Source organism: Carcharhinus amblyrhynchos, chromosome 12 (assembly GCF_965287045.1).
Source record: "Carcharhinus amblyrhynchos chromosome 12, sCarAmb.v2.hapA, whole genome shotgun sequence".
NCBI classification, from domain to species: Eukaryota; Metazoa; Chordata; class Chondrichthyes; order Carcharhiniformes; family Carcharhinidae; genus Carcharhinus; species Carcharhinus amblyrhynchos.
This window is the reverse complement of record NC_137335.1, coordinates 42,170,728-42,190,654: the sequence shown is the minus strand read 5'-3', so window position 1 is coordinate 42,190,654 and position 19,927 is coordinate 42,170,728. Positions and strand designations below refer to the sequence as shown.

General features: G+C 44.0%; 1 protein-coding gene across 10 annotated transcripts in view; it reads left to right on the top strand.

Moving 5' to 3' along the window:
* LOC145350939 (echinoderm microtubule-associated protein-like 6) overlaps nt 1–19,927 on the top strand; it is a 394,618-nt gene that overhangs the window by 145,045 nt on the left and 229,646 nt on the right. For all 10 annotated transcript variants that reach the window (XR_013888268.1, XM_080200440.1, XM_080200441.1 and 7 more), the window contains one exon: nt 12,847–13,011. Coding sequence is in view for 9 of the 10 variants with exons in the window: in XM_080200440.1 (XP_080056566.1) it covers nt 12,847–13,011 (165 nt within the window). In the remaining variant the exon portion in view is untranslated. The remainder of the gene's footprint in view (nt 1–12,846; nt 13,012–19,927) is intronic.

Sequence of the window (19,927 nt, the reverse complement as noted above, 5' to 3'; positions counted from 1 at the left end):
GAACAGCTGCAGGGAGATATGCAAAGAGGGTGATTGGCGGGAGGGGCATGGAAAAGAGGGAGCTGTGCAATGAGGGGTAAGCAAGGGGGGAGCTCTGCAAGGGGACTTGTGCATAGTGAGTAATTAGCAGGTGGGGGGTGATCAGCAAATGAGGAGACTGGAAAAGTGGAGTGTATGGGGTGGGGGGAGGGAGGCTGCAGACGGAGAGGACTGCAGAGGGGGTCATGATGAAGACTCATCAGAAGTCTCCTGACGCCGGTGACCCTTGTTGCAATTAACACTGCAGCCGATGATGTGAGATGGTGGGGGTAGGGGAGGCAGTGCACTGGAGATTGGGTAAGTAGACAGGTTCATGTCAGGAAAATGACAAGTTTTCTTCAGTATGTTCAGAATAGTTTCCTGCAATAATGTTTTCGAATCAACAAGAAGACAAGTCATATTAGATTTAATAATGTGTAGTGAACCAGATTTAGTTAACACCTTAAAGCATCCTGAAGTATGAACATTAATCTAATAATAATTATAATAACAATGGCCTGTATCTTCTGGGAAGTGACAATCATCGTTGGATTTCTGTTTCACTTGGAGGATGGGAGCACAACCCCTTTTTATAGAATCTGCTGAGAAAAAATAAGTTTAAGTATACAGTGTCAATGTCAGTTATAGGTTAGATGAATTAGTAAATGTGTGGGGTTAAGGGGTAGGGTGGGAGAAAGGGCCTGGTAAGGTGCTTGTCATAGAGAGTCGGCACAGTAAGAAGTTTCATAACGCCAGTTTAAAGTCCAACAAGTTTATTTGGCAGCACAAGCTTTCAGAGTCTTTAAAGGTAATCAAGTTTTAAAGGTACAGACAATGTGAATGGAGAGAGGGCCAAGCACAGGTTAAAGAGCTGTGTATTGTCTTCAGCCAGGACTGTTAGTGAGACTTTGCAAGCCCAGGCAAGTTGTGGGGGTTATAGATGGTGTGACATGAACCCAAGATCCCAGTTGAGGCCGTCCTCACGTATGCGGAATTTGGCTATCAGTTTCTGCTCAGTGATTCTGCGTTGTCATGTGTCGTGAAGGCCGCCTTGGAGAACGCTTACCCAAAGATCCAGAAACTGAATGCCCATGATTGCTGGAGTGCTCCCCGGCTGGAAGGTAACACTCCTGCCTGGTGATTGCCGAGTGGTGTTCATTCATCCATTATCGTAGCATCTGCATGTTCTCCCCAACGTACCATGCCTCGGGACATCCTTTCCTGCAGCGAATCAGGTAGACAACGTTAACCAAGTCGCAAGAGTACATACCGTGTAACCTGGTGGGTGGTATTCTCACATGAGATGAGGACATCCATGTTGATGATCTGGCATGTCTTGCAGAGGTTGCTATGGCAGGGTTGTGTGGTGTCGTGGTCACTGTCCTCCTGAAGGCTGGGTAGTTTGCTGAGGATGATGGTTTGTTTGAGGTTGTGTGGTTGTTTGAAGGGAAGAGGTGGGAGTGTGGGGATGGCTTCGCGAGATGTTCATCTTCATCAATGTTGAAGGCTCCGGAGAAGATGTCGTAGCTTCTCCACTCCGGGGAACTCCTGGACGATGAAGGGTACTGTGTCCATCATGTCCCATGTTTGTTTTCTGAGGAGGTTGGTGTAGTTGTTCGCTGTGACATGTCAGAACTGTTGATCGATGAGTCAAGTCGAATTCCTATTCTTATGAGGGCGTCTTATAGCGTCTGCAGGTGTCTGTTGCAATCCTCCTCATCTGAGCAGATCCTATATATACAGGGGGCTTATCCATAGGGGATGGCTTCTTCACCGTGTTTAGTGTGGAAGCTGGAGAAGCAGAGCATCGTGATGTTATTTGTGGGCTTGCGGTACAGTGAAGTGCTGAGGTGACTGTCCTTGATGAGTTGTGTGGAAATGCAGACATTACTATAACGGATGAATGAACACCTCTTGACCATCACCAGGCAGTCATGGGCATTCAGCCTCTCATCTTCGGATAAGCGTTCTCCAAAGCGGCCTTCATGACACGACAACGCAGAATCGCTGAGCAAAAACTGATAGCCAAATTCCGCATACATGAGGACGGCCTCAACCAGGATCTTGGGTTCATGTCACACCATCTATAAACCCCACAACTTGCCTGCGCTTGCAAAATCTCACTAACTGTCCTGGCAATACACACCTCTTTAACCTGTGCTTGGCCGTCTCTCCATTCACATTGTCTGTACCTGTAAAGACTTGCATTCCACCATTATCTTGTAAATTGAGTTTGTGCCTGTATATGCCCTGTTTGTGAACATAACTCCTCAGTAACCTGATGAAGGAGCAAGACTCCGAAAGCTTGTGTTGCCAAATAAACCTGTTGGACTTTAACCTGGTGTTGTGAGATGACTTACTATTCTTACCCCAGTCCAACGCCGGCATCTCCACATCATAGAGAGTCAGTGCAGATTCAGTGAGCTGAATGGCCTCCTGCACTGTAGGGATTCTATGAAAGTTTTAGGGTGCGAGGTGTGTGATTGAGCAGGTAGGATGGTTCAGATGAGGGGTAGGGTAATAGGTAGGTGAGGTTGCAAATTGGTAGTTTAATATGTGGATAAAGTGGCAAATACATAGGGTGTGAGTGGATAGGATTGCAGATAAGGGAGGTAGGTAGGTGGACGAGTGGGTAAGGAAGTCAGGAGATAGTCTGTTGGGTCAGGAGAGGCAGTCAGGTTGAGGATTATTAAATGAAGTCAGTTGAGTAGTTGGGTGATGGGATAGTCAGATCTGGCTGTGGGGTTAGTTGGTTGGTCAGGAGGGGTAGTTGGATCATGCCTGGGCGGCATGGCCAGTTGGTATCAAAGAGATAACTGGGGTAGTTGAGTCAGGTTGGGAATAGATGGGTGTGATCAGTAGCTGGGTGCAGCTGGGGAGGTTAGTGTGAGTGATTTGGGGCATCAGTTCTGGAGTTTTCCTGTCTAATGTTCCCTAGGTAACCATTCTGTTAAGTACCATAGAATTGTCCAAAGTGGCCAACTCCAACGTAGGGCGGGAATTTATGGGCTCACTTGTCACAAAACCATAAAATCACCACTCCCCTTTCCCCAGCAAGGTCAACGGACCTTTCCATTGTCCGCCTTTTGCCATTCCAATTTCTGTGGTGAGCAGGGCGGTGAAATTCTGGCCAGATTCGGCAACTATTGCAGAGCGTCCCAAGGATCGGGGGCTGCCCATTGGTAGTTCAAACTTCCCTGGTAACTCCCATGGAGCTCAGCTCAGCGATGATTCAAATACTGGAATTTCTGAGCCAATGTTTCCTATGGGTGGAATTCCCCCGAAAAATTCTAAGTGTCGAATTCACGTGAAAACTGGAGTAATTCATGCTGGGTTTTTTCAGTGGGAGTTCAGAGAAGAATCTCCCACACTCTGTGCATGCAGAGGCCACCAGAGTGAAAATCATGCGGAGGGGCTGAGCAAGCCACTGCACATGCGCCATTCTGTCAGTGCTGAGATCAGCGCGTGTGCAGTGGCCCTGGACTGATAGCTTCCCAATTGCTGGCCAGCCCCACAAACCCCGCCTGTTGTCCCTCTGCACCCCTCCCACCCCTCTCCACCCAGCCCCCATCTACCCAATCGCTGGCCTCCTGGTTTCCCTGGCTTCCTTCGCCAATCTCTATGCAGAGTGGCAGCTGGACCCCCCACCAATCGCCCCCTAGATCCTGCCTTCTTGACACTGCCCAATGGACAATGCCAAGATGCCCATTGGGCCAGGGGCACAGATTGGCACTGCCAGGGTGCCAATGCCAAGTAGGTACGCCTGTTGCCCGACCCTCTGTGGGGCCCTGATTGCCCCCTTCACTCCAGCGGGGTTGGGATGCTAGCTGCCCAAAGGGGGGAACTACTATAATCCCCACTGGAGCGAAATACTCTGGAGGGATGTTAGCAGGCCTGGAGACTTCAATCCCAGGCCTACTAATTGTATTTAAATTATATTTAAATGACTATTTAAATGAACTTGGCACTTCACCGATTTCCAGCGTGGAGTAGATGCCGCAGGAAATCAGATGCTCTGGGAGATGCAAGTGGGGTGTGAATGCTCTCGCGAACCCCGTGAATCAGCCAACATGAGTATCTCCTGGCCCATTGGGATGGAGGTATTGCTGCCACGTGTTTGAAAGTGGGAAATATAGAACAGCTACTAAGCTATTAGATTTAGGCCAACTTAGATTGAGGTTGACCTCAATGTGATGAGACAGACACTCCACAGTGAACTGGCAAAATTTATTAAAAAGGTTAGAAGATCAGCAGGAAATGTTTTCATGCTGGATTGCTCAATGATTCTGAAATGCAAAAAGCACAAATCCTGGTGAAAGAACAACAAAAGATGACAAAAAAACATAGAACTACAAAATGCGAGTGTAAAATATCTCGTCAGAGATATCAAAGTCAACACAATTGTTTTTGAAAAAGAGTGGTCAAATGCAATATGGGCCCAGTGATCCTGTAAGTGAAGATAAGGGAATGGCAAACATGTTGAATAACTATTGTCCAGAAGAAGATGGCATACTGGACATCTCAAGGAAACTAATTGAATATGAACTCTAAAGAGAAAAAGTGCTAGAAATGCAAGTCTGGCAGCATCTGTAAGGAGAGAAAAAAGCTGTTGTTTTGAGTCTAGATGACCCTTTGTTAAAGCTGATGCTAGCAGGCCCGGAGAATATGAATATGAACGGTGGCCTCACCAAAATTAGCACGAGCAAAATAATGAGTAATCCACAGGATCAGGTGGCTATCACCCAGGGTGTTAAAGGAAGCAGATGAGAATAATGCATGTGCCCTTAATTTTCTAAATTCTATTAATGCAGGAAACATTGCATGGAAAATTGCAAGTCACACTGCTATTTAAGAAAGGTGAGAATGAGAAACCAGGTAACTATGGGCCAGTTAACCTAAAACCTGTTATTCGCTTATTATTGGAGTATATAATTAAGGATAGAATGACAATTTTCAACTGATTAGAGTGAGCCTGTAAGGATTGTAAAGAATTGATCATGCCTAACCAAACTGATTATTTTGAGGAGGTGACCAAAGTAGTGGACAGGGGAATGTCCATGGATTTAGTTTAATTGTTTTACTTAATAGGACCTGCAGAAGGTATTTGATAAAGTCCCTCTGAAACTATTGTTACGAAAGTTGACTTCCTAGAATCAAGGCAGATTATTGACTTGGTTTAATAATTAACTGAGAAGCAGAAGATTACTAGGAATAATGGATATCTTGGGTAGAATTTTGCGCTCTGTGAGGTGAGAAATCCAGCATGCTAGTGCTCCAGCTGCACAGCTGAGTTTTCTCCCCAGATTTTAGGGCACTGTATACGCAAAATTCTGGAGGTGTGGTTTTCACGTCACACCCTTTATAAAATGCATCCCAATCAGTTGAAAAGAGTACCCCTGAAATGGCTACTGGCAACTAACCCCTACAAGCTCGAGGGCAACACCCCTCCACAGATAAGGGAACCATCCCACAAGCACCAGGCTAGCCCCTACAAATAAGGGGGACCCCAATGCCCTCAAGCCACTGGGCAACCCCCACCACCACCACCTACGGATACTGGGAACCCTTCCCATAAGCATTGGAGCAAGCTCCCCCCCATTCCCCCCCCCACCCCAAATGGATAAGGAGGACCCCTACACGTTGGAAGCGACACAGTAATTAACATTGCTGCCTCACAGCGCTAGGAACCCAGGTTCGATTCCTGGCATGGGTCACTGTCTGTGCGATGTCTGCACATTCTTCCTGTGTCTGCGTGGGTTTCCCCTGGGTGTTCTGGTTTCCTCCCACAGTCTGAAATAAGTGCTGGTTAGGTGCATTGACCATGCTAAATCCTCCCTCAATATATCCGAACAGGTCCAAAGTGTGGCGAGTAGGGGATTTTCACAGTAACTTCATTGCAGTGTTAATCTAAGCCTACTTGTGACACTAATAAATAAACTTAAACTTAAAACATAAGGGAAACTCCCCCCAATGGAACTCCCCAGAGGGCATGCCCTGGCACTGTAGGGTGACACTGCCATGGTGGCATTCCTAGGTTGACAATGTCAGGATAGTGCCCAGGCATGTCCCTCTCCTGCTGTGGGCTATACTTACTATTTGCTCCCCCCCAGTGGTTCCCCTCGATTTGTTCACATTGGTGAGGGGGGGATTCTTATTGTGAGGGAAACGTATAATGGGGAAGTCCTCTTAAATACATTCAAATTTATTGAAATATATTTGTTACATTACCACCAAGGGGCAGGGAAAATCAGAGAACATGATCTTGCCACTGAGATTTTTGTTTCAGTAGTCTTGTATGATTTTCTGCTGGCAACACCAATTCACTTGTGGTGAACTGTAGCAGAAAATCCCAGTCATCCTGTAATTGACACAGTGGCCGATATTTAACAAAGGCGACTGGAGACTTGACTGCTGAATAGAGAGGAGGGCTTGAAGGCCATATCATGTGCCACTCAAGCATTTGGCAGACCAGCAGCAGATCTGGATTGAGGACTTGGGGGTGGAAGTCCCAGCTGCCCAGAGCTGTCAGCCAATCAGAGCCTGGCAGTTCTTTTGAATGGCAGCTTCACTGGGGAGGCAGTGGTCACTGTTGGTATGATACCCACCCAAGCCACAGAAAAATAATAGGAGGGAGCAAATCGGATGGTCATGTGGGAAGGGTATGGTGAAGAGGATTGGCAGTAAGAGTAGGGAGTGGCTGTCTGTACCACCCCTCCCCTTTCGATCAGGCCCTGAGTACCTTTTGGACTGAATTGGGGTGGGGTGGGGTAGGAAGGCTGCCTGGGGCCTTTCTACAACAGACTTAATCAGGGTGAAGGGGGGCAGGCAGTGAACGGGTACCCACCCAACACTGTTCTGCCTGATTAAATGCCCTGCCACCAAACTCACAAGGGGGAGGGTGTCCAAGAGGGATCTGTTTGGAGGCTTCAACTGTTTATTAACTTTGATGGGACAGAGAACCACATATCCAAGCCTTTTCATGATAGAAGTTGGCATTGTCAGAAGTGTAGATGGAAACGTAAAGTTACGACGAGATGTTAAAAGATCAACAGAATGGGTAAAACTATGGCAAATGGATTTCAGTTTTGGTAAATGTGAAGTAATCTACTTGAAACTTTAAAATTTCTAAAGTTTGGAAGATTATTGGGCTCAAATCTTCCAGTTCCCAGATCACTGAAAGTGAGATTTGCATTGGGATCCTGTGAACATCCTGGCACAGGACATAAGTAGAAATTGCCTGGGAAGTTTAAGCTTCTGATGGGCTGATTTGTAACGTGAATGCCTCTGACCCTGAACTCAGGGTGCAGACCTGGGCTGGATACCTGAGACTTTTCCTGGGCAATGTTAGATTAATATCTGATCTAACTCAGTGGTTAGCCAGGGAGCCAGCATAGCTCGTCTGAACACCACAACTAACCCCTCCCATTCCCAATTAAATCCTGCTTTCCCAACCAAACCTGACTATCCGACCACCCCACATAACCAGATCTGACTAAGAATCTGACCATTCGCTACACTCTAACCGCCAGCACCGACTAACCACCGTCCAACTAGCCCCTGACTAGACCCAATTATTCCTAATCAGAATGCACTGACCTTCCACCACCTGACTAGATCCCTGACTACCTGGTTACTCCCCTCACCGACTAGACCCAATTACTCAACTGACCACCCAATTACACCTCTGATCTAACTATTCACCAACCTACCCGCTTCACCAAACCTAACCACTCTCACATTAATCCACTCATCCACCCAGGCTCCTACCCACCTCCCCATTCACTCACCTGCCCACCAAATCCCCTAGCTACTTACTCATTCATCCATTCAGTGACTCATTCCTCCACCATTACTAACTCACTCACATACTGAACGACCTTTAAAAATGTAACTGATTATGGCAGCTTGAAAATAAGGCATGCCTGCCCTTCTTTCATTTCTTCTTGTGTCTAACAACCTTCCTTTATATTCTGCATGGACTCTTCGATACTTCAACTAGATGATAAGCCGGAAAAAATGTAAAAAGGTCTGGCAGAGTCAATTCCATCAGCATCATTCTGACTGGAATTGGGCTTTGGGTCCAACTCATCTGGTCTCTATTGGAGACGGGGCATATGTTGGGAGATGCACATCAGGATCCTGCAGAGGTCCTGATGCATAAATGTGCAGATATTTCTCAGGATGTTTAAACTTCTGATTAGCTGATTTGTATTGGCTGGCACTGTCTGTAAATGCCACTGACTCTGATACTTGGGCCTAATATGTTAGACTTAGTTGCATACTTAACTAGGAAATGTTTAATAACCTGATTTAATTCAGTGGTTAGCCAACTGAGCATCACAAACAAATACTGCCCCTCTCCCTGCCAAACAACTACCTGACTGTCCCACCAACCAAATTAGACTGCTACTTCAACACCCTGACCAACCAACCACCCTCCCAATCAGAACTGAACACCTGACTAACTCCCTGACCTGACTACTTCCTGACCAGTCCAGATTACACCCCCTTCCTTTCAACTAGATTCTCCAACTACCACTTGACTACCCCTTGACTAGACCCAAATAACACCCGACCAACTACACCCTGATGCAGCTATCCACTCATTAACCCAGACTCCCACTTTCCCACTTCATCTCCTGACACACTTTACCCATCTGTGCACCTATCAAATCAGCCACTCATCCATCTATCCATTCTCCAACATACCCATCATCCACATACTAACTCACCCACTCACCCATTGACTTACCCATTCACTCATCCACCTGTACACCTACCTATTCACCCGCCAGTGCACCCACTCATCTAGGCGCCCATCTACCCATCTGTTTCCTGATGTTGCCCACCAGCCTACTTGTCCACTCGCGCATCTGTCCACTCGTCCAGCTATCCATCTATCTGTTCATTCACTCACAATTCACCTATTTATTCATTCATCCATTCACTCACTCACTGAAAGATTTGGATATTTTTGAAAAACTGAATAATGAAACCACTGTTGTGAAAAGGGGCCACATTCTCCCTTACTCTGTCTCTTGCAACCAACAACTTCCCCTAGAGAGTCCTTGCTGACATCATAATGCTTCAGCTAGGATCACAAGATATGATGGAAAAGTTTATAGAATCATAGAATCCCTACAGTATAGAAGAAAGCCATTCGGATCATTGAGCTTGCACCGACAACCATCCCACCCAGGCCCAATCCATAACCCAATGTATTTAACCTGCAAATCCCCCTTACACTAAGGGACGATTTGTCATGGCCAGTTAACCTAACCCTCACATCTTTGGACTGTGGGAGGAAACTGGAGCACCCAGAGGATAAGTTGTAAAAGGATAAAAGCAAATTACTGCGGATGCTGGAATCTGAAACCAAAAGAGAAAATGCTGAAAAATCTCAGCAGGTGTGGTAGCATCTGTAAGGAGAGAAAAGAGCTGAAGTTTCGAGTCCAGATGATCCTTTATCAAAGGTCGTCTGGACTCGAAACGTCAACTCTTTTCTCTTTTGGTGGTAAATTGTAAAAAGGTTGGGTAGAAATCTTTTTGGTGAGCACACCTTAATGTGCTCAGCATTGAACCCGACTGGAAGATTTGGGCTTGGTGTCTGTGAGTGTAAATCATTAAATAAATAAGTATTATGAATAAATAATCAGAAAGGCTAATGGAATGCTGGGCTTTAAAACTCCAGTTGATAGATTTTTGCTAACCAAAGTCATTAAGAGATATGGGACAAAGGTTGATGTGTAGAATTAGGTCACAGATCAGCCATTAACTTATTAAATATTGGAATAGGTTCAAGGGACGAAATGCTTACCTTTAATCCTCTACAGTAAGAACTCCTTATAAGTCACCCTGCTTTTGGTCATTTCGTTATAACGTCTTTTACTCTAGGTTTTTTTAAAATTTACTTCATTTTTGATATGTCATCTGCACTCTGGCCCCGCCCACCCCTGTGCTGAACCCTGGGCCATCCGCTGCCATTTCTGATGCCAGAGATGCTGTCGCAGTCACCAGAGGCCCAGGCTGCGGGGAGAGAGCGAGGTCTGAGATCTGGGACCAAGAGCACAGGGCAGTGACGGAAAGCTGCTGGCTGCTGATCAGGTGATGAACTGTGAGTAACACGGTGTGGGAGGGGGTAGGAGCAGTCCCCCTAGCTTCTTCTGCGGCCCTGTGGCTTCTTCCGCAGCTACTCCCAATCCCAACTCCGTTATTCCTCTTCCGATCCCTCCCATCCCAGCTTGTAGATGCACTTTGCAGATATTGCTGGGGGACCCTATTGAGTGAAGGTCCTCCTGATGATCTATTCCATGCTCATCAGTCTCCAAAAGCAGCTGGGGCCAGTAAACTGTAAGAAGCCATGCTAAATTCTCCCTCAGCTGTACCCAAACACACTCCAGAGGGGGATTTTCACGGTGACTTCATTGCAGTGTTAATGTAAGCCTACTTATGACAATAATACATAGACTTAAAAACTTAAACTTAAAACTTACCATGCTATGTGCATGCCATCTATTGTACTCTGTCCTTTGAGGAACCGGGCAACTTGGTAAAATTGCTCAAGCTTCTGCCTTGTTGTCCATACCAAACTGGATTAATTTTACCAGCTCCCCAAAAGGAGATAATTTTTTCACTTTCTATTGTGCTTCAGTAACTTCTTTGAATATGGAGACCAGAACTGCACACAATATTCCAAATGTGATCTAACCAACGTTCTATATAAATTTAAGATTAACTCCCTACTAATTTTGTCTGGACAGCCACCTAGATAACACACAGGTAACATACAATGAGTGGCATAAAAATTATGGACAGTTGAAAATTTCGTATCCATGGACATAGTTGTCCAAAACATCATCTTCTTTACAAGTTTTCATCCAAAAGTTGACACAGCTCGTCCATTGACATATTGTTGAATCACACATTCTCACGCAGAACTCTTCACTGAAAACTTCATAAAATTTGTTGTCTGTAAATTAGTTGATAGGAATGATATCTTCTTCAATCTCAGACCCTAAGGCTGTTAAATGCAAGATTAGCTGACTTCAGCTACAAACAACAAAAGCTTTTTCAAAATATTTCTTGTAATTCTAGTCATCATTGTTCAAAGCTTCTCCCAGTGCAAGGTTCCAAAGGAAGTCACTACCACCAACTGATGCTGTCAACTTGTACATTTCTATTATTATGTTTATTGGAACCACAAGTCATAGATATAAGCTACTTCAATGCCTGTCTACCTTATTAGCATTTATTATTGAACTCCAGGCAGTTTTGGTGGTTGCATCATGGGGAAGCCCCAGATCCACTCAAGAACAACACCAATTTGCACGTCTGGGAAAATAACAATGTGCACCAATGTTCCTTCCAGTCCATCCCTTTATTGCTGTAATTACTCCTCCTACATTTATGCATCGGAGCGTCCTTCAAATTTATAAATGCTATCTGCTTCAACCACTTTATGTGGCAGCAAATCCCTCATTCTCACTGTTGTGTAAAAATATTCTTCCTGAATTCTTTATTGATCAATTAGCATTTTATATTCATTCCTGTTGTTCTTGACTGATTACAATCATAGATTCATGTAGCACAGAAGTAAGCCAAACTAGTCTGCCATGCGTTTGCCGATGTGTGGAAACAATTGCTCCTTGTTCACCCTGTTGAATTTGTTCACAATTTTAAAGTCCTCAGTTGGATCTCCTCCTAGACAATCCTTCTCCTGGAAAAAGCAGCCTAACCTGCTCAATCATTCCTGATCGTTTCACCCTCTTAATTCTGTTAATAACCTTGTAACCATGTCTGCACTTGCTTATCATGCTTCAGTAACTTTGTTTTGTAATATGGAGACCAGAACTATACACAGTGCTCCAAATATGGTCTAACCAAAGGCTGGGGTAAATTTAATATAGAGTACCTACTTTGATATTCATAAACAAGGACCTTGAAAATCTCTGCCAGAAAATCATAGACTGTTACTTCACAAAAACTAGCAATTTATTCCGTGTAGTCAGTTCTGGTGTCTTTGATATTTGATCTACCTAATCTAATTTCACACTCCTGCTTGCATCCTATACCCTTTAATATTTCTCTTCTGAGCAACTTTCTAATTGTTCTTTAAAATAATTTCGAGATGCTGCTTCATAGTTTGTGGTTAAGAATTCCTTAATCACGCCACCCTCTAGCTGATCATTTTTTCTAATGTTACTTTTAATTCTCTTTGTGATATTTTACAGGATTGAATGGGGTTAATTGGGTGGGGAGATAGCTATGATCTATGACCTTCTACCTAGAATACATTAGTTTGTTATTCAATTTATTCAACTAAATGTTATTTCAACACTATCATTATTTACATACTAGATAGCAAGGGGTAAGCAAATTTATGAACACTAATGCTGGGGACTTTATCTGAAATTTATCTTCAGAATATTGCTTTAGAAATAAAAAAATGCATAGTACTAGAAATAAGATGTGTGGACCAGAGCATATTCTTAGCTAGTCAGATGTTTAAAATCATGATAACAGTTCTCAGCAGCTTTTGTTATCAAAACCAACTGTATAATAAATTCTCACTGCATTTCAGAAGTGTGATGATTGATTTGATATCCTTCATTCTTTTGCCAAATCTTGTCTGTTTCTCTGAAGAATTTTAGTTCTGCTATCACCATGATCTGAAGCATCTTTTTCTCAATTTTTTTAAAAGTTGAGTTCTTTTGCTCTTGGAGGATTTTAATGTTTTAAGAAGTTAATTTGGTTTAGCCAATGAATTCTAATTAACCATATTCAGCTGTTTAACTTTTGCTGCATGGTTATCTGTTTCCTTATTTTCAGGAGCAAAGTTCCGTAAATATGTTGGACATTCTGCTCATGTGACTAATGTACGTTGGTCGTATGATTTTCAATGGATAATTAGTACAGGTGGTGCTGATCACTCTGTATTTCAATGGAGATTTATTCCAGAAGCAATGTCAAATGGAGGATTTGATACATCACAGGGTAAGAAAAATTCTGTATATGTGTTATGTTGTAGGATTATTTATATGTAATTATGTTGTGGTTTTTTTGAACCCATCCATTTCAGCCTTATGACATCACACCATGTTTGTGTCCTACAGCTGTGTTCTAAGCCCAACTATCATTTGCTGCTTTATTATTGACCTTTCTCCCATCATAAGATCACAAATGTGGTTGCTTGCTCAAGTACTCAGCTCCAGTCACAATTCCTCAAATACAATGGCAGTTCGTGCCAGCATCCAGCAAAATCCAGTCAGCATCCAGGCTTGAGCTAAATGGCAAGCAATATTTGTGTCATCCGAATGCAGACAATGAACATCTCCAAAAAGGGAGTGAAAAAATATATACCTTTGATATTCAATACACTGCCACGACTGAGTCTCCCAACGTCAACATCCTGAATTTCACCAACTACAAAGATTGGATATTCTGAGCAGAACTTTCCATTTGCTGCATAGTGTGCTGGCTGAGGCAAGAGAACCAGCACGCAGCTCGCAGGCTGCACTGCTAGCTTTTCTCTCTCGATGATCCAGCATTCTGCAGAAAAACTGTGGAGATATGGTCCATGCTGTCATGCTGGCAGGGTCAGGAAAAAACCAGCAGCCTGGAATCCCCGTGGTCAGGGCAATAGGCAAGTTGGGAAACCTTACCCCAGGGACATGGGGACCACACCCCCCCCAAACATGCTTAACAGGAACCCCACAAGCACATGGGGAACCCCACAATTGATATGGGGAACGTCCTCCACATGGAGCTCCCCAGAAGACTACCCACTGGAACTATCCCTTGACATTGATCCCAGGGGGCAGTGCCAGCGTATTGCCCAGGCATTTCCTTCTCCTTCTGTGGATTATACATACCTTTGCACCCTTGGTGGGTTCCCTTTGCCTGGTTCCCATTTTTAAAATGCAGTTATCACATCGACAAGGGGGTGCCCCAAATATGGGGGGCGATTTGACAACTTAGCCTGCTATCTATATTGAAATTTATGTAAATAAGGTCCCCAACTTTCCTGAATGGGAACCTCATTATGCGAGATCACTTTCAGGGTCTTGCAATATTTTGTACCCACATCATGCGGCAAGCACGATGAGTGGCACACCTCCTGACTCCCCAAATCTTTTTTATCAACTATAAAGTACAAGTTGGAGCATGATGGAATATTCCCACTTGCCTGGATAGATACAGTTGCAACTGTATTCGTAAAGCTCAACACCATCCACCAAGTTAGAACAAAGAAAAGTACAGCACAGGAACGGGCCCTTCAGCCCTCAAAGCCTGTGCCAAACTTTAAAAAAAACCTTCTGCCCTTACTTGGTCCATATCCCTCTATTCCCTCCCTATTTATGTACCCATTCAGATGCCTCTTAAATGTTACTAATGTGCCTGCTTCCACCACATCCTCTGGCAGCACTTTCCAGGCACCCACCGCTCTCTGCACATCTCTCTTAAACTTTCTGACTCTCATCTTGAACCTGCGCTCCCTTTTTATTGACACTTCCACCCTTGGAAAAAGCCTCTGACTATCCACCCTGTCTGTGCCCCTCATAATCTTGTAGACCTGTAACGGGTCTCCCCTCAGCCTCCATCTTTCAGTGAAAACAATCCTAATGTATTCAACTTCTCCTCATAGCCAACACCCGCGAGACCAGACAACATCCTGGCAAATCTTCTTTGCACTGCCTTCAAAGTTTCCACATCCTTCTGGTAGTGTGGTGACCAGAACTGCACACAATACACTAAATGTGGTCTAATGAAGGTTTTATATAGCTGCAACATGATTTCCCATTCCTGTTGTTAAATGTCCACCGCCTCCACTACCAGAATACCATGGTGCTGTGTGTACTGTCTACATGATTCTCATAAAGGTAGATCATGGTAGAGTGGGAATACTTTTGTCCACTTTCTGCCATCCATTCTCTCCCCCTACAACCCCAGTAAAAAAAAGTTGTTCAACTTTAAAATGGGATACCCGAGTGATAATATGCTGAGAAGGCCTTAATGAGCTGAAAGAGTGACTTCCGCCCCTTCGAGACAGGAAGAACCATCCTCAAAAGCTGGCAGTTGAGAAGTCCCAGCTGTGCCAGCGCACACTAGTGGCCGCTGCTGGGACTACAAGGTAGTCATGACAAGAAGATAACATTAAATACCATACTTGGGTAACGCTAGGGTTTTTGGTTGGATGAAGAGATAACTCAAAAAGAGGGTATCATCTCTGGGAGGGTGCCCCGAATGGATGCCTGAAAGAAGGAAGTCCTTTCCTTCCTGTTTTTTAGTCCAAGTTGGAAAAAGAGCAGGTTAACCATTTGCTTTCTACCTTTCTCTACTCACCATATTATTCCAGAGGCAGGAATAGGCCCGTAAGAGGTCTTTAATTGGAAATTTAAGGACCGTGATGGTCTAAGAGTGGGCTGGTTGATGCCTTACCCACCAAAGGTGATATGGGGGACATTTGGGGTGTGGATGAGAAGGCAGTGGCCTAGCCACCCTTTTTAGAATAAATTCCTCCTTATTTGGGTCTTAAGTGGCTTGTCCCTTATCTGAGACCATCCTCTGGTTCTGGACATATTAGCCAGGGAAACATTCAGTCCACATCTACTTTATCATGCCCTCTAAGAATTTTGTAAATTTCAGTGAGATCATCTCTAATTTTTCCAAACTCGAATACCAATTCAGTATCCTCAATCTCTCATCATAAGACAATCCCACCATCCTAAGGGTTAGTCTGCCGAACGTCCGTTGCGCCTCCTCTATGGAATATGTATCCTTCCTCAGATAAGGAGACCAAAACTGTTTTCATTACTCCAGATGTGGTCTCACCAAGGCTTATACAAATTTCAGCCAATTGGCAGTTATCTTCCTAATTCAGTTTTGTTTGTCTAGTACATTTTATTAATGTACTCATTTCTAAGCAGCTATAGGTTATTCCATGAGCATAATTCTATTTATAAATTGTAGGGGTGGACAAAAGCAATTATGAAAGCCAAAGACATAAAAATTTTATATATTCCTTTAAAACTCATTTTTACACACTACTCATGTTGTTAAAGCCATTTCTGCACATTTATTTAAATATCTGCGTGCAGAGATTAAACTTTCTCAAAATGTATACAGATCCAGTTTCAGGTGCCATGTCCAAGATAGCAGTGGTCCTGTCAGTAGCTGTTATGGTTATGACTGGATTGAATTATTATATGACAAGATATTTCTATCCTATTTAACTTTGCAAAACAACTGGGAATAACCATGGATTATGCATTGGAAGAAAGATAGTTGTAACAGGGAAAATGATGAAAGGTGACCAACCTGAAATGCTAGGCCAGATCATTTCCCTTCTTGGTGGGAATAGAGAATTGGGCTATTTTGCAAATTGCAATCTCCTACAATACTCTATTATTTCTGCACTGGGGTGTCAACCTAAATTTTTTTTCTAGTCCCTGGAGTGGACTTTGAACCCACAATCTTATTTCATTAGCAAATGTACTACTGACTGTCATGAATGCCACATCATTTGTCCCCAACAACCCTAATCTGCCTCATAGCAAAATAATTGTCCAGAATCAATCCTGCATCACTCAGCCTCAGCATTGTTCTTTTTTTAATGTTGTGTGGTTTAGGTGTGTTCAGTGCATTTTGTATTTTCCCTTATCAAAAATAAGTACCATTCAATTTCTAACTGTAAGTTTCCTATAAGTGTTCCCACAGATGAACAGGAGATCAGGTGGATAGTATCAGTGTTCTTGCGCTGGATCAATAAATGGCCATTTGTGATGTTGAGGTTGATTGGTTTGGTGACTTACTGAGCTTATTTCTTCAAGGACACGTTTGGATTCATCTTAATGAGATCTCTCTTACCATTGTCTAGCTTCTGGGCTTCCCCCATGTATGACTAAAGATCTGTGTAAGAGCTGTCCATGGACAACCCTGAGGTTGTTAATGCCCACATTGTAGCTGTCACAATCTGGTTCCTTCACATTATGATTTAGTTCAAGACAGATTGCTGTCAATTGTCTCGAGAGCCGAGCCATTTGCGGGATGCCACCATAGGCTACTGGTGATCCTTGGAAGTAGCCAGAGGGAAGAATTTCTGTACCATAGTGACTTTGACAGCTACTGGCAGGGCATGGCAAGCAGTGCTGCGAGGTGTGAAGTCTGAGGCAATCTGGGCATAAATTTCTGAGACTATTACCTTGGAATGATGCAGTCTCTGAGTTGCACTCATCTCAATGTAGTCTCTTCGCAAGTAGATGCTGTGATCGGAATGTGAACCCTGTGTCCTTCTTGCCCCTTGTCTCTCTCCTCTGACCTCCTGATGCCTATGACTGTGCCCTCCCTGTTAAGGGTGCTGTTCCTCAACACTGGACTAAAAATCTTAGAATCGTATCCACATTTGCAGCTTTTACCTTCCCTTATGCTCCAGTGGCTTCCTAAATTGTGTTTAGCAGCCTTGCCTCCTCCTCTCATGTACCCACAATACTAGGAGAATGATGGTCTCTTACATATCTGAGTGCTTACCCTCCCTTCAACCAGCATGGTTAATGGCACTTGTTTCCAAAAAGCTAATTTCCCCTCTGTGCGGTTCAACTTTTCATTGAATCCATCTAATTCCCTGAAATGACCATGACTGGCTTCCCACTGTATGTCCACCTCCATTCACCAGGTCTGTCCTGGACAGCATGTGCAGCTTGTGCACCCCTGTCAAAATCTAAATGCATTTCTTAATGAGCTCTCAGTGAACTTTCAATGAACTTTTTAACAATGTTAATGGATGTTGTTAACGGATCGGCCGTGATCTTGGGGCTGTTCTAATCCCTCCTGAGTGAAACTTGCCAAATCCAGAACAGTAAATTATCATACCACCTAGCACTGGTATTTTAATCCCTCCATGTCCACAGTCAGCATAATCTAAAAAATCAGTCTCATGGGCCTTTCATTTGAAAATTGAAGCTTTCTGCTTAATTGTCTTATTCCTCAGCCAGGAAGAGTCCGTATTTGAAGGCCCATATTTGAAGGGGGGGGGGTGGTAATTAAGCCTGTTAAACAGACAGTTAATTGCAATTCTACCAGCATTTTCTGATTTTGTGGGTTTTCAATGCCTCAGAAGCTTAGTGAAAGGTTATACTTGGCTACAATCGGGAGCCATTGCGCAAGGAAAGGTAGCTTAGTAAGGAGGGTGAAACTGAATAGACAGGACAGTAGTAACCTGAAGGCAAGCCTACCCCGCTTGGAACAACAGGGACATTCTGGTTGAGTGTTCTCACTGACTTGGCACTAGTATGTATAGAGTAAAGGGGAACAAATGTGCAGTATTTGAGAACTGAGTACAGCAATTTGCTATGAGTCTCATTCAGTCAGGCCTTAAGATCTTTGGTGAGGAGCAGCGTTAGAGGCGGCAAGATCTACAATCAAAGGGAACATAGCAGCAGCACCCAGAGGGGCACTAGGATCATGAGACCAGAAGAGGGAAATGATGAGCATGAAATCAGCCTGTTGTGCACAGAAAATGATACCATCCAAAGACCTGCCTTTTGCAAATATCAGAGAAGCGGTTACTAAACACAGCTAAGCCCAAAGTGATGGGCATCCATTGTCGGCAACATTAAAGGTCAGTACAGCACTGAATTTCCACTCCACTGGGCACTCTAGATCATTCACGGAATCTTCTGGAGCTATCATCATAGAATCATTTTTTAAAATTCATTTGTGGGATGTGGTCATTGCTGGCTATGCCCATTCTAGTTGCTCTCTAGAAAATGCTGCTGATCTGGCTTCTTGAACTGCTGCAACCTCTGAGGTATAGGTACACTCACAGTACTGTTAGACAGGGAGTTCCAGGATTTTGATCCAGCGATAAGGAATGACGATATATTTCCAAGTCAGGATGATGAGTGACTGGGAGGGGAACTTCCATGTAATGGCATACCCAAGTTTTGTTTGGATTATTCATGGGGTATGGGCATTGGTGGCTGGGTCAGCACTTATTCCCCATCCCTAATTGCCCTTGTCCTTATTTGTACATATGTTTATAATAACCAAATGCGACATCATGGAGCCCTAATAAAACTAGAGTTAATGGGAATCAGGGGAAAAATCTCCACTGGTTGGTTTAATTTCTCACAAGGATGGAGATGTTTGTGGTTCTTGAACGTCACTTTTCTCAGTCCCAAACATCACTGCAGTCATCCACAAGGTATTGTCCCAGGCCCAATCATCTTCAGCTGCTTCATGAATGACCTCCCATCCATCATAAAGTCAGAAGTGGTGATGCTTATCAATGATTAGATGCAAAAGCAGTCTGTTCCCATGTGCAGCAAGACCTAGACAACATTCAGGTTTGGGCTGATATATTGCAAGTAACATTCACGTCCCACAAGTGCCAGGCAATCACCAGCTTCAACGTGGGAGAATCCAATCATTCCACTTGACATTATAGCATTACCATTGCTGAATCCCTCACTATCAAGATCCGGGGGGATTGCCATTGATCAGAAACTGAACTCAACCAGCTTTAAGAGCAGCTCAGAAGCTGGAAATTCAGCAGTGAGCAACTCATTTCCTGATTTTCCAAAGCCTGTCTATTATCTACAAAGCGCAGAACAGGAGTGTGATGGGATACTGTCCACTTGCCTGGATATGTGCAGCCCCAACAACACATGAAGCTTGACACCATCCAGGACAAAAAAGTCTGCTTGATTGGCATCTCACCTGCAACATTCAACATTCATTCCCTTCACCACTGACGCACACTGGCAGCGGTGTGTATCATCTACAAGATGCACTGCAGCCACTCACCAAAGCTCATTCAACAGCACCTTCCAAACCCATGACTTCTATCAGCAAGAAGGACAAGGGGAGTTGATGCATGGGAACACCACCATTCAGATGTTCCCCTCCAAGC